At 41.4% G+C, this 17863-nt stretch overlaps 1 protein-coding gene and 1 long non-coding RNA gene across 11 annotated transcripts in view; one reads left to right on the forward strand and one right to left on the reverse strand.

Annotated features, from left to right (window-relative positions):
- Positions 1–17863, reverse strand: part of OXR1 (oxidation resistance 1) — a 276903-nt gene that overhangs the window by 78725 nt on the left and 180315 nt on the right. Inside the window, exon 1 of one of the 10 annotated variants that reach the window (XM_026119611.2) lies at positions 3552–3844. The exons of 8 other annotated variants lie outside the window; for them this stretch is intronic. In XM_026119611.2, the coding sequence (XP_025975396.1) occupies positions 3552–3705 (154 nt within the window). In that variant the 5' untranslated portion in view covers positions 3706–3844. Of the gene's footprint in view, positions 1–3163; positions 3272–3551; positions 3845–17863 lie in introns of those variants that run through there. One more of the 10 variants, XM_026119612.2, reaches the window with a different exon arrangement.
- Positions 3625–16634, forward strand: LOC112994949 (uncharacterized). The gene is made up of 3 exons (XR_003262056.2): positions 3625–3696; positions 5428–5515; positions 14179–16634. It is a non-coding gene; the product is annotated as an uncharacterized LOC112994949 (long non-coding RNA).

Here is a 17863-nt window from a genome sequence, read left to right on the forward strand (position 1 = left end):
TTCTTTTTAACCCATTCGATGATTACCGCCCTCCCAGCGGGGAGGCTGCTGTCCAGTTTGAACCTTCCAAGCCAAAAAATGTGCTACTGCCTCTTCTTTTACCATCTGTCACTACTGAGAAGAGTTGGTCTTCATCATCTCTGTAACTTCCCTTTAAGTAGGTGTAGGTCATTATTAGATTGTCCTGAAGTCCCCTAAGTCTCCCTCCTCTCTGCAAGAATAAAATCCAGCTCCCTCAGTCCCTCCTTACGGGTCATGTTCCTCAAGCCTGTAAACATACAGGCAGCCCCTGCAGGACCCCATCAGTTTCTCAACAACCTTCTTGAACTGAGGTGTCCAGAACAGGACACTACTCCTAACACAGGAGAAGCTTACTACTGTCCCTCACTCTGCTGGCCACACTCCCCCTAACACAGTAGGTAAAGCAAACTGCATGCTACACAGGCTGAGACACACTATTGCCTCATTTAAGTAAGAGGTTTGTATGGGTAAGACTCTAATTAAAGTCAATGTTCAAGTTAATCCTGCAGTGTAGACGATCCTTAATCACACATTCCATAAAGCCTTGAGTTGCATTTTCAAGCAAATAAAAATGCCTGCAGCTTCAGCATATAAACACCTATAATATATATACAGCAATAAAAGAAAGCTACATTCTGCTCTAGCTGAAGTTTCTAGGCAAATCTAGACCTTGAAAATATATGCACTAATTATTTCCAACAGATATTAGCAGACTGTCTTCACGAACAACATTCCCAAGCCTACAGTGCAAAAAAAACAAGCAAAACAAACAAGAAACCACTCTGAAGTTGTTGGTAACAACTGTGGTAAAGCCAGATGCTTCTTCTAGAATTTCTGGTTCTTCTTGTAGTTTTGTCCTTCACCAAGCTCATTAGAAGAAATAACTTTGCAAAGTTATTTCACTAACATAGCTGCTGACACAAGCAACAAACTGGTTTAACAGGTTTACTGCCTTCTATAGCGCTATTCAGTCTCCCAGTGTCTCCCTTCTCCCTACTAAGAAATACAATAAACTGTTCAGCATATACCTGAAGTATATTGTCTCAGAACAATGATTTAAGGTACAGCATTTTACCAGATTTGCCTTCCTGAAGTTAAAAACCTTACAGTGCACAACAGCTGGTTCAGTTGTTCAAAAGCCAAACAACAAAAAACTTTACTATGGAGGTGAAATTAAAAAAAAATAATCGAGATAGTTAAGAATAAAAAAGAAGTTTGGTCTGTTTCAGAAATTAGGATCTTCACGTTTCACATAAAAGAACAATTCTTCCATAAATATCTTAAAGTAAGCTTTTCATACTTCCAAGAAGTAACACAGAGTCATAACTGAACCATGCAAGGAAACTAAATCCTGAAAGGATCCACCTGAAACAGTCATAAGTAGAAAAAAGCTAGAGTAATAGCTAGGCTTGAATCCAGAACCCTGCAGAGACTGAACATTTGGAGTAGTTAGAATCTGCCATTAAGGATTAAGTTTGTATCTTGGGACACATCTCTAATTAAAATAGAGGTTGGGTTTCAACTCAAGTATTGCAATCATTATTACAGCCTCCGCAGAACCTATTACAAGGGTGCAGGCAGTTAGTGAAGGCCAGCAAAACGCATGCCACAAGAAGAATTCCACCTTCAGAGAGAATTCGTTTCTGCCCACAAGCAACTGAAACCCTGTGAAAAAGGCAGCACTGTAAAAATCAGCTGTCTCGGGTAGTATACTTTGCCTTGGTTGGACTATGTGAAAAAGGCAGATCAAATGCTGTATACGCATCTCGCACTCCACAATGGCAGTCACCTGTTGTTAATGCTATCTTTAAATTACATAAGTGTCTCAGGGAATGCATCTCTTGCTCATATCCAGGCAATATATATATATAAATAAAACAAAAGCTAAGCCTCTCAGAGCAAGAGGAAAAGAGAAAAACAAAGAAAGAAAACACACGTTAAGAACTTCCCCCTCCAGGACACCACACACATCGCAGGAAACGCCTCACACTGACAGCTGAACAGCTGGCCTGGTACGTGATCACAGACCAGAAGATACCTGAAAAGCTCCACTGACATTTTACTTCTGTAAGAGACTGTTAGTAATCTTCGCCAAGAAACCTTTAACAGTTTGTACAGGCCTTATTCAAGGCACTTCACCCCACTGCTGGAACAGGTTACTGTCTCCTTCTCATACTGTGTGTGTTTAGAGAGAAGACAGGAATAAAGCAACAAGTGGTACTGTAAATATATTTGGTCACTTACGTACCCTCTCCTTATAAAAGTGTGATTTAAAACACAAAGAAATATTATCAGGTATATCTGATAGGCTGCACAGGCATTTCCCTTCCCTTTCCTGCTACAGTAAAGCAGCAGATTTTTTTTTTTTTTGATAAGAACAAAATGTATTTTACTCATTCAAAATAAACTGAAGAAATAAAGGCTCTTAACCTCTTTAATACTACCTTTCAACAGAGACTTGACTACAGTCAAAGATATATATACTATCATCCACTCAGCACGAAGCTTCTTGAGACAAAAGAAGTACAGATATATGATTCATCCTATTCTCTAGATTTTCAGAAAGCACTTTCACAAACTTAACTTTGTATGTCTTTTTCTTTCCAAGCTCTGCCTAGACCCGCCTTTACTAGTTATGGGGTATTTTCCTGCCCAGCCCACGGCCTCGCTCCCCGGGGTCCCTGCTGCCTGGTTCTCCCCTCTCGGCCGCACGCCCCCGTCATGGGGCGGGGGGACCAGCGTGCCCACTTACTGTCCACTCCCCTCCTTCACCATAGTGCTTCTTGCCAATCTACACGGTCACCTCACATTAGCAAGTTATGATGCTTAAACTCAGCCTAACGGCGTTATCAAGGGAAGGGCTGGCAGAAGGAGCCCTCTTACTCCCAGAGGGGGGATAAAGTCACCACGTCCTGACTGACGGTGTGAGGGGAAAGGCAGGAGCACCGCTCCCGCCCTCCGCGGCACCAAACCCGCCACGGCCTGGAGCGCGGGAGAGCGGAGCCCACCCCGCGGGCACCTCCGCGCCACGGGGACCTCCGGCAGGGAACCCGTCCTCCAGCCGCTCTCCCCCGCCCCCGACAGGAGGCAGTACTGCGGGAGGGGAAGGCAAAAAATAAAAATATAAAAAACAAAAAAGTACTGGAAGTGTTGCGACTGGAACCGTCGAGACGAGATGCGTGCGGAGAGCTCATGTTTTCCTGGACCGGCCCGCCGGCGCCGCGCCGCCCCGCCCCGGGCACCGCGGCCCCCCGCGGCCGGAGCAGCCGGGCCGTGCGCGGAGCAGCCACGTGCGCGGGCCGCGGCCCGGCAGCACCGGCACCGCCCGCCCCGCTTGGCGAAGCGCCGAGGACAGCGGCCGCCGCGGCCGGGGACGGCGCCCTCTCCCCGCCGGGCTCGGCCCCGGCCCCGCCCGCCGCCCCCCGCCCAGGAGGCGCCGCGGCCGGGCGGGGCAGCTCGCAGCCTGGCCCCGCGCGGCGCCCCCGCCGCTGCCCCCGGGGCGGCCGAGACCCCCCGCGCCCCGCCAGTACCTGGCGCCGGCTCGGCGAGGCCCGGCGCGCCGCGGCCGAGCGTGTCCTGGAAGTGGACTTGGCGGAGGCCGGCGGGCACGGCCCCCCAGAGGCGGCTGGCGGTGCCGCGCAGCAGGCGGCCGCCCTTGCCGGTGAAGGCGGTGAGGTAGTCCATGGCGGCGGGGTCCCAACGGGCGCGACCCCCCCACCCACCGCCGGCCGGGCCGGGCCGCGCTAACAGCTCCGCTGGGGCCGCCGCGCCCCGCTCGCCAACTTGTACAAACTTTGGGGCCCGGCCCCGCCCCCATTTAAAGGGGCCGCGCCGCTGCCGCGGGGTGGCGGGACCGCCGAGGGGCCGGCGCGGAGCCGGGGGCCGCGGCGGCGGAGGGGCGGCCCCCCACCGCGGCTGCTCCCCGCGGCGCTGCGCTGCCTGCGCGCATCCCGCCGCGCCGTTTGTGCGCCCAGGACCGCGCTGGGGGCAGGCGAGGGGGCCGCGGGCCCACACGGACGGCCCCCCCGGCCGGACGGGGGTTGTGCTCGGGGGGCCGTGAGCGGGGCGGGGGGCGCCCCCGTGGGCTGCCCGGGATCCTGGGGCGTTACTTCCCCTCAGCCTCAAGCAGAGGCGCCGTCACCTTTATCTATTTGTAGGCTTAACCGCAGTTTGGGGATTTTAGGGTTTTTTTCTTTTTTTTCCCCGGGGTGCTAGTCCGGCCAGGCCTCCCTCTCCTTGAGCGTCAGCTAACCGGGTTTGATACCGGACTGCGGTGAGCTTTGAAGTCACCAAATCATCTGGGCAAAACTTGTTGTGCACGGGAATGTGCCTTTCTTTCCGCAAATGCTGTTTGATTTGTGATGTTCATTTGTGCCCCTGCATCCTGCGCCCTCACCTCTTGCCCTGGGCTCGGACTTCAAGGGTCAGAGAAATAAAACCAGCCAGAATGTGACCCAACGTTTTAATAGAGAAAGAAATATCTCAGGCATTGAAACTCATGACTAGGAGCTGCTTTAGGACTGGCATTCTGCAGATGCTGAGGCCAGGAGGACAGTCAGATCATTATATTTACTACCTGGGCCATAGATTTTAGGAACACAGAACTGTAAGTTAATATCTTCATATTCTAGTCAGAGTATGCTGCTATTATATGCTACAATAGCTGCAAATGAAGGCATTATATAATAAAAAAATACTCTCGTTGCGCCAAATCTATTGTGTACATGTAGAACAAAGGAGCAAAGTGCTAAGCTATGGCAGCTCCCATTCACTTGTGGCAGCTGCTCAGTTAAATCAGAGTTTAACATCAGCATTTTGGAGTGCTGATTTCTGAGGGTTACGCGGTGTAAACAGTGTACTCAAATCAACCTTCCTACTGCTTAAATCAGTTTCTGCTCAAGAGAGAGTGATGCTCAAGACTTATTTAAAATAAAACCTTTTCACTGAAAGATAAGAAGGACTTTTGAGTGGAATTAACACCCTCCCAACCTGCCACTAGAAATAGATGTGTATGTAATCTGCTGCCTGTTCCAGAACAAATGAATAAATCCGGAACTGCAGAGTCACTGCATGGTCAAAGTACCACAAGTATGTAAACTGCACAGCCTACCAGACCGGTCTTGCCCTAAACATTGTAATTGGTTTTCATTACAATACAGTGATTTTACTCTCTGCTGTGAATAAATTATTGCTGGCCTTTTGCCCCGTTGATACAATTTTAGGCAAAACTTACCTATGTCTTTGCACCAGGAATAAACGTGCAACTTAGTATTCAGCACTTTTGAGAGACTGAGCTGGCTTGTCAACCAGTATTCTGGCCACATATGCTTCTCTGTTGTTATATTTATTGCATATGTATTTCCTCTGTGCTTTGAAATAGATTTATTTTTTTCTTTTCCAATCCAGCATTATGCAGTGATTATGATTATGCTGCAGTGATAGAAGCTACACTATTCTGTTCAGATTCAGTCAACATTTGGAGAGAGTATTCAAGGTAAATATTTTGATAATTATTCATTTGTTACCTTTTAGCTATTTTCATCTGTTTTGTTCACACATTGTCTAACTTAAGTATAAAATGATTACCTATTACTGCAGTGTGATTTTCATAGCATTGAAAATCATTGCCTGTACTCAAAAGAAACACCGTGTAGCAATATTTTTATTTAGAAAATTCAGAATAAATTCCTCGAGTGAACTGGCTTTTAACTATAAGAACAAGATTTAGATTTCTGTGCTCATAAAAAGTACTCATACTATTTTTAAGACACGTGTGTGACACTCATTGACTACTGATAAAACATCCAGTCACTGTGGTAATACAATTGAAGTCCATATTACAGTGTGCAGATACAGTCAGACCTACATTACTTCAGAAGGGATTTTACTGATTTCAGCACCAACATCCGATAGTTGGTGAGCTCATACTATTATGAGCTTTAGGATGATGTTTCTACTTATTTGTGCCATAGCTATGATGGCAAGATTTTCACCAAAGTTGTCCAATTTGAAAACTGACCAGGCTTAATCCTGTGTTGTTTTTAAAATCTAATATACCAGAGCCCAAGATTATATCCCACATTTCAGTCTGAAAAGTTTTGCAGCATTCCCCACTTTTTGGGTGAGGGCACTACATGTAAGCACTACAGACATAAGCAGTGTATGTGCCTTTTGGCATAAGACCAAAACAAATATATTTTACAATATTTATGCTAATTTTTTACAGTTAGATTGATGGTAAACATCTTTATGAAAAAAAAAATCCCTCGATCATACTGCCTCAACATCCAGAAACTTAAAGAATTAGACTTTTTGCTAAGGGGGGGCTGTTAAGAAGTTTGTATCTGATCTCTGAGTGTACAAGAAGGATCTCGCCCGAGGGTAATTTTCTGGTCTGTAGTATCGGTGCAAAAAGTGTGTCTCTGTAACTCTACAATCACGTAAAACTGGCCCTCCAAAATAAGGAGGTGGTCCTGCCTGCACTTGCCAGCTTACGCCTGTTAGTCGGTCCATGCTACCCAGTCACCAGTTCGAGCACCAGCGTTCATTTAGCTGCTCAATGAACTGCACAACAAAACTGATCCAATTAAAGGCATCTTTTAGCTTAGTCAGTGGTTCATTGTGCAGTTGTGTGTACACTTGTGAAAGCACAAGAGATAAAACAGTGTGAGTACAAGTGGCTGGAAGAGAGGAAGGAGAGGGAGGAAGTTGCAGAACCACCTCTTTGTTTTCTGTGACAGTTTATGTCAGCTAAAAGTGATAGTGAAACTATGATGTAGGTGGAGATACCTTCACCTTTAGTGTTATCCACCAAAACACCTTCAGCAACTGTAGAATATGTCTGCATTTATGATGCAATACTTAATAACACATTATGCTAATCTGTTGCTGTAAATAAAGGTAGAGCTCGGTCTTACAGCTAGATCCTATTTTGCAGATTTCTAAATCAGAGTGAGAGCAGGCAGAGAGCTGCTTGAGCTGCATCCTAAAACACCTGGTTGTGTGGGGAGGAGAGAACAAAGATCAATTTTAGTCAAATAGAAAAGGACATAACGAGGAAAGAAATATTTCCAAGGTCCAAACATAGAATTATATATAGCAGTATTTTAAAGGAGAAAAAAACATAAAACTATGCAACAGCAAGTGGTAATGACCTATAGTTTCTTTGGGGACAGATCTGTTGCTTGTGAAAATAAGTGCTAATTGCAGTGACTAATTCCAGGCAAAATGCCAGCAGATGCTGTGCAAGCTTCCTTAGAGCTCGGCCAATTCATGTGCCTGCTGTACAGGATATGGGCCTCTTGCAATTCATCTTGCCAAATTTCCAGTGCTACCAAGCTGCAGACAAAAGTACAGTAGGCAATGACATAAAACCCCTATTTTATCTGGTGAGAAACAAGGTTTGCACATGCTTTCAGAGGTGAAAATCTTCACTTTAGTAATTTGGCAATCAGAATTAGTGTTCATCTGTATATAAGCAACTCATATGCAATCATATAATTTTGACAGTTTGAACCAAATGTCTCATTTAAACTTCCTTAATCATTTTTGGTGGCACACACTCTCATTTGATGCTATGAAGCTGCTCTTTGCCTTTGTTAAGTGCTCTAAATTACCATACCTGGTCAAGACTCTACTACTTAAGTGGTTGCAAAACCTACACTGAGTGACTAAAATAGGGATCTGAATTAGAAGATGCGTAGAAGCCTAATCACCCTCTTAACTTTTAATGAAATCTATTTTTGTTAATGAAAAATAATTCAGGAATTGTTTTCTCTAGTGAAAAAGCTGAATTCGTAAGACAGAGAAAATCACAGACTGCAGTCTGCTTTCAATGCTGTTTCAGTAATAATTAAATACAATGCAGAATGTATATGCGATCCCTGAAGGAGGAACTAGAACCGAGGCATGCAGAACTCCCACGTTCTTAGGCATATTCTTCTATTAGCCCAATACACTGAATGAGGATGTGTGGAAATATACAGTTCTAGAAGTAAAAATGACTGGACAAGCCTATTTTTGTCAGTCAGAAGGTCCAAATAGTTCCAAAAGTTTACTCAGTGTTCCCATGAACTTGGAAGAAGTTGAAAAGAGATAACCAGTAGGTGACACTAAGCAAATGGGTATATTTAAAACGGGTTCTTTATAGAGAACTGTGTACTAGGTGTGTCTGCCCGTAAAGGTTTTACATTGTCACATTTTCTTCTTAGATTAGACACTCAGCAAGAAGGAAGCTATCATTGACATAATAGTTTCAGAAATGGTAAACCTAGAATCTCAGGCATCAGCGGGTCGAGATATATAAGATTAGAATGGGATGGGGTCAGTCTCCATCTCAACCATTGAAGCTGATCATTGTTCAGCAGAAAATGTAATGTTCAAGGGACAAGACAGCATAAACATGGGAATTTGGCAGTCCTGGGTTCTGGACCAGGATTCTTCAAGTATATCTTATGTTTTGCATCTGCTTGTTCTTGAAATAGCACTGAAAGCACTGAAAGAGACAGGAACCCATCACACCCTCTCTTTCAGGGCAATTACTTTCTCATTAGACAACCGAATCAAACGCCTGCCTACTTTATTAGTATTTTCAAATCTTGCTCTAAATCTTGCATTTCCTTTTGTAGAAACTGTATAAAATAAAGGTTCTGCAACTACACATTAGGTTTCTCCAGCTTGAGGAAAATATTTGAATAGCTTTCTTGGACCTGGGCACCTCAGTCTACTCCTAAAATGCATTTAAGCATCAAAGTAGGCAATTCTAAGCACTGCTCCCTATGTTTAATTGCATAATATTTAACTACCATAACATTCAGTGTGTTTAGGTTTTGTCTTATCAAATCTAATAAGTTCTAAGCAGGCAAGTTATTCCTGTCAGATGCAATTGCAATACCTTTTGGCCTGTTTGTACTTTATCTGTTCTGATACATAGGTTGTAGTTGCATGAATTTTATATTTTTGTTTGTTAGGTCAGTATCTAACCTAATCCAAGTCAGACTGTTTATACTTAGGACACCCCAAGTCCTTTTCACTTCTTATAGGAACCTCTGAAGAGAAAGCATTATTTACTCTTCTACTCAGATTTAAAAAATCTTGATGCCGTAATAAAAATTAGATGATACAGATATAAACACAATACAAATACAACATGCAATAAAATATAAGACATTCATGAAACAGAATCAAAAAGGTGACTTGATTCACAGGTATCCTGTGTAGGCATACACAGCATATTTATAAGAATTTATATTAAGCATATAAAACTCAATAGAAGTGATTTTTGCTTCTTAAAATAGGCTTAAATATCTTCCTGCAAAATAATTTGGTCAGATTTCAAAAGCACATCCCAGTTTTCAACACTTTTGAAAGCTTCAAATTTCAGATGCATGTAGCCTGATTTTCAAAGATTCAGGTAAATAACAGCTTTTGTTGCCTTCAGTTACCCACCTTCTCTGAAAAATTATATTCCATTGTCACTATCGCACTCTCATTTATGCTAGAAGTATTTTGCAAAAAACAGTGACAGAATTTGCATTGCAAAAATGTATATTCTAAAACTAAATCTATATTTTTCTTATTTTCCCAAAGACTAATACGTATACTTAGCCGTCAGAATGGTCCATTCCACAAAAGCATATGATACGGGCATTTCTTAGAACATCAAGGACATACACATGGAACTTTTCAAATATGTCCTCAGTGACAAACACATATCATGCTGGGACTTTTCCATGTCTGTGGCAGAACATTAGGTTTACCTGCAATTACACAACTGTATAGATAGACTACCTTATCAAATAAACATGAAATGACTTCCAGTCTTGGTATTTATTTGGTCAATAATGATTTATTATGAAGGGAACATTCTGCTCCGTTCAGAGAATTTTATGAAAATTAATTTGGACCTCGAGGGGCATGCATGCATGTGCATGAATACAAAGACACTCATGCAGTTTAAAGATGTTCACTAAGTAGGTTACTAGCTGAACAAAGTTAATTTTTGGTACAGACACAGATGTCTCTTTGTCTCCCTGTCCTCGTCATATTGACATTTTCTGTGCTTTCATCCTGCATTTTGAAACTGAATATGGAAAACACCGTCAATGTTATTGATGACTCTATACTATTTACTAGCTATTCACAGTCTAATCACGAAGACATAAATTTTACAAATGATAAATTTTACTTATAAAAGTAGATCAGAAATTTGTTTATTCATCAGATATTTGAATCTTAAGCATAGTCTTGTCTTCATTGATTTTTCCCCCTTTTGCAGTATAACTGTAACTACTCTTTCTCTAAAACTCATTAAATGTTTATCATCCTGTACATTAGCCCTGTAAGGAGGTTGCTGATACTTGTTCAGAAACAATAGAACCAGATTCCTGTTTACAACAGACCCTTTTACGTTGCCCAGTTGGTTCATAGTAATATTTAAAATCCATCTGGTAGAATACTTACAGCTGTTAAAGTTCAATTCTATATTACACCCTTTGTGAAGACTAAGCAATCGTAATACAACCGAGATTTCGAATCAAAGCATTGATTCAGATGGTTAACAAAAAATGTCTGCTTTGTGATCAAAATCTCACCACCTCATGACCAGCAGTATGCCACACATTCATAGTAGGATCCACATACTTCAGAAAGCCATAGTCTGCCTTGGGGGAAAATACCGCATTTATAACAGCTGAATAGCTTTTTATTGAATGAAAAGGTTCTGCCTGTTTGAGGACATAATCAGCTGTTTGTCGCACGCTCCCACTACATTCGGTTGGCACTGAATCAGTTTCCAATTCAGTAACAATTTTAGCTTCTAGTTATAGGTTATGAGTTTTAGTTGCAGCTCTTCGTATCTAAGATACGAAGATCCTTTTCTTGGATCTGAACAAAATGATTCTGCTGAGATACCTGGAAGAAGTAAACTTAAAGGCAGCTGATGAGCAGCTACATAATGCCAGTTTGAAACAGTAATGTTGTCTTAAGTAGACTGATATTCTTGAGATAAATAGGCCAAAAATATCATCAGAGTTTATCAGGAGCCAGAATAAGGCTAACAGCAACAGCTGCTTCTGTAGGTCTTTCTCTGTTTGCAATTTTATTCTAATAAGCATTATTAGTTTTCTATTTTACTTGCTCCTACTTAGGCAGTGGATTAAGGTTTAGTTGAAAAAGAGTACTTTCTGTTTCCTTCATGCTACCTGTACTTTTTGTTTTCCTTAAGTAAAATCAGTGTGTGAAAGCCTGCTGTACATACCTTTTCCTGAGCCATCTAAGTCTGTGCAGGACATTCCTGAAATTCTCTTTTGAGTGAAAACCAGAAAGGAGTATGTTGATCTTACTAAGAGGAAATTCTGCTTTTTCATTCCTGATAAAGCTTCCTTCTTGGGGAACATCTGCTGTTCCTCTTTCCTTCCCTCCCCCACTGGCATCACATCACAAGCATATGCCTGATTCACTTGCTCCCATAATATCATGTAGGAAACCTTTGGCTGGTTACTCACTCTGTCCTTTTGGGGATAATTACTACAATTTCTCCTGAAAAATGAAATACATTGTTTCTAGCTAGCTAAATCATTTGAAGGCTGTTATGAATACTCATTACTGTATTACCTCTGAATTAAGAAACTTAGTTTATACACATTAGTTTTCAGCTAAGATTAAGCAGCTTTACCATACTCTCTTCTCTCCTTATTTTAATATTTTGTCTTTGAGTACTGTCACAGTTTTCCCCAGAGATTATTTGCAATGTGTTCTCTCTGTTGCATTCAGCGACATTTAGCTGCAATGTTGTATGTGCCATTTAAACCTTAGGTAGGTTTTAAACATATATAAGCTTGAAACATATAGTTTTACAGCTCCTATTTGCCTTTGATTAATTTCCATCTATCTGTTTGGACAGACTTTTCTGTAGGCTTCGTTCAGAGTGCCATATGGCACATCTCTCCATCTTCCTCATCTCGCCTCTGAGGCACTCTGACTGGGTACAAGCTCCCAAAGAAACAAAACTGTTTTGATAGGTTATTAATGGTTTTTTTGCTTCACTGTCTCAGAATCAAGACTCAGAATTGGTAAGTGATTTGGCAGACAGGAGTTAAGTGTTGTGCACTAGGACGTGCTTCTCAACAAGGAAACAGGCTGCTGTGTTTTGCAGAAGTCAAGAACTTATTTCTGCCAACTACAGTTCTTAGCATTAATGAATTATACTAGTTCCAGGTTGGAAAAATACATAGTGTACTGGTTTGGCCAGGAACCTTGGTAAGGCCTATGAGCCTCCGTGAGTGGAAAGATGATACTGAGAATAGATGGGATAAAAGAATATTGTCTAGCCTCAGTCTGTTTTCTTACTGAATATGAAATGACAAATTCAGATACCTGAACATTAATGGAACTTGCCTCCCAAGTTCCTGGTAATCTGATGTTGAAGTCCTGTATTGGACAGGGCCCGCAGCTGAGGGTTAGTGACAAGAGGTGTGACTGCTAGCAGCACACTACCCCAACCGCAGTGCGGTACAACTGTCTCTTTTTTTGCTCCAGAAATCTGAATGATTAGCCCAGCTGATCAGTTGTGATGGGTGAACAATGCACTGGTGCAGAAAAAAGGTAGTGGTACCCCCTGCAGAAAACCAGGGCTGTATAAGTATGCTTCACTCTACACAAAATGGGACTGCGTAATTTTTATTAGTAACCCTCCATAATATTGTCTGATTATGAAAAGTTCTTCTAAAAAAACGTTAAATACATTACTGTGTTCTTTGTCATCTGTCTATTCAAGCACTAAACTACAGCTGTTCATTTTGAAATTCAGTAGTGCTGACAGATTCTCTGCTGCTGTAATCGAATGTCACCTTTGTTAGGAGCTTGAAAGCAATGTTTAAGTAAAACTTTAAAATTCTAGACTTGTTTTAGATCCCCAGTGATTTTCCTCTTTTGCATAGAAAGCTTTGCTGGACTCATCAGCAGTAAAGGGCCTTTGGTATTGCTCAACTTCCTGAAGAAATTAAACCGTAATAATAGAATTAGAAGACATTTGGAAAAATAAAATAGCAAAGTATCAATAATTTTTTTAAGTTATGGTTTGTAAATCTATTGTTTTTCTTTGAAGGAGGCAACAAGTACATGGAAAAGAATGATCAGCTGATAATGGTGAACTCAGATTTCCAAAAAGCTTTTCATAGAGTCCTTCACCAAAAAATGAAGCCGTCATAGGATAAGAGGGAAAATCCTTTGATAGTTTAATAACATTCAAAATAGAATAAGCAAGAGGAATAAATGGTCAGATTTCACAACATAAGGAGATTATCAATGTAGCCCAACAGAGATCTGTGCTTTTCAATATATTGATAAATTATTAGGCAAAGTGGAGGCAAGAGGCAGGTGATGGAGTTGCTGATGATACAAAATTATGCAGGAAAGTCAAATCTACTAAAAAGAGGTAAAAATTATTTTATAATACAGTAAAATGGCAGGTGAAATTCATTGCTGATAAATGCAGAGTAAAGACTCTTTTCCTCTGAGTGCTTAAATGTATTTATACATATACACAATGATGAGCTTTAAATAAGCCATTAACATCCAGGAAAGAGATGTATGAAAGGGTCAGTCAGCAGACATCTGAAAGGCAAAATAACTGTATGAATTATTAAAAAAAATTATTAGAAAATATAGTTACATGGCTCTTTAAATTAATGTCATGAATATAGATTGGTCATCCTGTCTCAAAACAGATGCAGTGTATACAGAAAATGTACTGAGAGGAGCAACAAAGGTGTCAAGCTGCCTCTCTAGGAAAGTAGAGAAAAAATACAATATAGATAAGTAGCAAGTAGATTAGAGAAAAACTATTCACTGTTTCTTATAATAAAAGAAGTAGGAGCACCTAATGAAATTACTAAGCAGAAGATTTGAAGAAAAGGAAATATTTTGTTATACAACATAATTAAATCACAGAATTCATTGCCACAGGATGTTGTGAATGCCAAAACTATGAATGGTTCAAAAAGTAATTAGAAAAGTCCATCAACAGCCATTAAGCACAAAAATGCAGATACAAACTCTGGCTCCCGGAAGTCCCTAAGCCACAGACTGCCCAAAACTCGGAGGAAATACCAGGGAAGCATCGCTCCAGACGTGTCCTGTTCTGTGTTTTTCCCCCAGTTATCTGCTACCGGCCACTGTGGGAAACAGGACGTGGAGCTGGGCCTGAGCAAAAGCATTACCTTGATCTCACCCTACCCAGGCAGTCTGACGCTACTGTTAGAGTTTGCCATGGCAGTACTCCAGCCCCCTTGCTCTGGGAGCAGGAAAATTCCTCCAAAACTTCCTTCCCTGGGTCGCTTGCAGTGTGGAGGGGTGACCAGTAAAGACTGAGGAAGCTCAGAAGACCAGGCCTCGGGAGGGACAGGAAACCTCAATTGCTACAGATCCTGAAGCACAAAAGAAGTGAAACTATCTATTTGTCTTCATTTTCTCCCTGTTTTAATGTCCTGAAGTTCAGCTGGCCTCACTTCCCCACTTCGGGTGCCTTATCCAGAAAACAGTAGATGTCACTGACTGCTGGTGTTGATAACGTCATTTAAAGAGCAATCATAAATGTAAAACATATGGGGTGGCGAAGTCAGGTACCTATATGGAAAAGGATCCAAATGCACTGTTAGGAAACTATTACAGTTCTCAGTATTAAGGGCTTTGAAGTTGTGCTTTTACAACGGAAAGCAAATGTGGAAAAGAAAAAGAGCTGAAGAACAAAAATTACGTTTTGCCCCATGCCCCAGGTATACTGTAGCGGCTCTAAACCAGCGACTTGGAAAGGGCAGCAAACGTATCCCACATCAGCTTTGCATTTCGCACAACATCTGCCCCTCGGTGCTGTGCAGCTGCAGTGCCGCACACGCCAGGAGCCAGGACGGGCGGCTGCCCGCGCCCCGGCTCTTCGGGTCCTGCTTCACACTCGGCTACCCAAATAGTTGGCATGGGAGTTTCACATCACTGCTCCTCCATGTGCATACATAAGATAGGTCAGTCTTTGATTTTGAAAAATTAAAGTGAATCTTTAGAATTCCAGGCTTTTAGGAAGAGAGATTTTTTTTTCATACTCCAAAATAACATTTACCCTCATGCAAAGTTATTGTCAGTAACAAAGAACTCTATAACTGGGAGATTAAGTGGCCTAAAGAAGAGACCCTTACTGAGAAAAGCCTGTAACCCTGTATGAATATTTCATCTTTTTAAAAAATGAACTCAGAAACAGTGTACTGCCAAACGTAATGGTAGTTGTCTAATTTTTCATATCTGACTTAAAAAGTGAATGTGATACTTCACCAATAGGCAACAGCAATACCCACAATTTGCTTGCCCAAGTCTTACGACCATGTTAGAGTCAGTTCTTCAATTAGCCAAAGCATTCCAGTTGCAAAATATACATGCTTGAGCTAAAATATTTTTAAAGCACAGTCAGAGGGAAAGGAGAGTCTTATGGTTGAGGCACAAGCACAAAACATTACAAGGTATTACTTTTTTTCCTTGGCCGGGCACAGACTACTAGCATGACCATGAGTCATTCTTTTTTAATTATTTGTGTTTAGTGCCCAAGTTGAGAGACCTCTGAGGGCTTCACGCCAAACAGCTACAATCGCTTGCAACTTAAGCTACCAAGACTTGGGTGCTCTGAGTGCTCGGCACTTTGAGAAATTACCTGCCAGTACGATTTGCTTTCCATCTGAGCCAGTCTGGGTTTGGTTCAGTTACCAGCTATATTAACTGGTGGAAGGCCACATTTTACCTTACCTCTCCTCCTGCTACTGTATGTTATCTCTTGACACACCTGCCCCTGATGGGACAGTATAGACTATGGTGGAAAGTGCTGATGGTTTTCTAGAGTGGCTTTGTGATATCTCTGCAGTGCAGTGCAGCTGGAGCAATGGCATAGAACTGGCCCGTCCAGATCCTACAGGAAACCAGAGGAATCAGATATTGAATTGTCAGAAAGAGTAAGGTGTTTTGATGATCTTCATTATTCTGACTTCTGTTTTCCACACTTCTAAAAGAAGTGACAGGAAGCAGATAAATCTGATTTGTTTGGCATTGAGATTGTACTTAGCTTTTTAGAGCAGACAGAAAAAAAACAAACCCCTGGCCCAAAGAGTTCATAACCTAAACCAATTCCTGCACACTGAATTCATCCTGGCTTCTTGATGCTGAAATCCTTTCTGATGTAGTGATCTTGCTTACAAGGTGAATATAGACAGCTGTGATGTAGCAAATGCATAATGTCCACTCATTTTCAAATATTTTACATTCTTATTCTGCCAGTTAATGCAGCTTTGCTGCCTATGTTTTATGACAGATATTTACTGACGTAAAAGTTTCAAAGAAGAAAAGGAAATATTTTGTTAAACTTTTAACTTGTTAAAAGTTTCAAAGATTTTTTTTCTCCTTCCTGCATACCTTCCATGTCCTCTGGATTAAGAACATAGTCTACATGATTACTCTGTTTTATATGTCATTCCTTACTTGGCTGTTTGGCTATGTATTTTTTACGGGATTACATTTACTCTTTGCTTAGTTATAAATCTCAACCATCAGAAGCCCTAATAAATATATCTATAATCTTATTTAATGTACGTGCACTACTTGTTTTCATATGATGCACATTTTCGATTTACATTTAATGAGCAGTTCTTAATTTAAGGAATGCTTCTCTTGTAAACTCTTTTTGTCTCAGTAACAAAAAGTTTATAGGCTTTTTATATGTAATTTGTACCCAGCATTCTCTGTGTAAGGACATCAAACTCAACATCTTTCCTGGCATTAAATTCTTTATTTCAAGCTGTTACTCTTTTAATAGCTGATGTATTTTGTTTTGTAAGTCATAGAAAAACAGGATTTCTTTTCAAATGAGATATATAGTAAATTTTACACTGCATACTATTGACCTTTGCTTAATTTCTGTGAAGACTAATATTTAGCCTATATATTTCGAGACCAGCAGGTAGAAAGCAAGGTAGCAAGAGGTCTCATTTTATGAAGTGTGCTTTTTATTTCTGCATGCATATTTTACTCAAACGGACACATATGTTGGGGTCAACTAGAACTTGCAGACAGTATGTTTAAAATTGCTGTTCCTCAACAGAGTTAGCTTATATTGCTTGTAATAGCAGTGATATCAGGAAGCACAAGTTACTAGCACTTTCCAAGGTTATTTAGCCTGAGTGTCTCAAGGACTCACAGTTTTCCACCCCTCCTATATGGAGTGCATGTAAGCCTGCAGAACAAGCTCCCAAATGCTTCAGGGCGCTGGATGCATGGTTTGGCAGATGCATGGAAAAGATTTTTACTGAAAGAAGCAGCAGAGGAGAGTTAAGTTTCTAGTGATGATATAATAGGGACTTCAGGACCAATGTAATGATCTGCACTCACCATAGCTAAGTGCTGCCCTGAACACAGTAGTAGTGTTCACAGTAGTCTAGTAACAAGATTCAATTTTGTAAATCAGTCTGACTCAGGACAATGGTGCCTCAGTCAAAGAAGGAGTGTCGCAGGATGGTTAGCCTAGCCAGGGCTCTTTGCTGGGAAACACAATGTAGTACATGTTAGATATCCACAGTGGTGTTTTTGACTGTTTAAATGCTTTCCCATTTGTCTGGATGGCAAGATACTTCCTCAAGTATCAGTTTTATTACCCTAAAGAAAAAGAATTAGTCAGAAAAAGAAATTGTGTTCTTGCACAATCACACAAGTCCTTCGAATGAGGTACTTAGACCTTAAAGGGCATTTTGCTGTGACATCTTGCAGATAGGAAAATCTTGCTCAATTTTGTGGTCTGCCGTGGCTCTTGCATTTT

Source organism: Dromaius novaehollandiae, chromosome 2 (genome assembly GCF_036370855.1).
Source record: "Dromaius novaehollandiae isolate bDroNov1 chromosome 2, bDroNov1.hap1, whole genome shotgun sequence".
In the NCBI taxonomy this organism is placed as follows: domain Eukaryota; kingdom Metazoa; phylum Chordata; class Aves; order Casuariiformes; family Dromaiidae; genus Dromaius; species Dromaius novaehollandiae.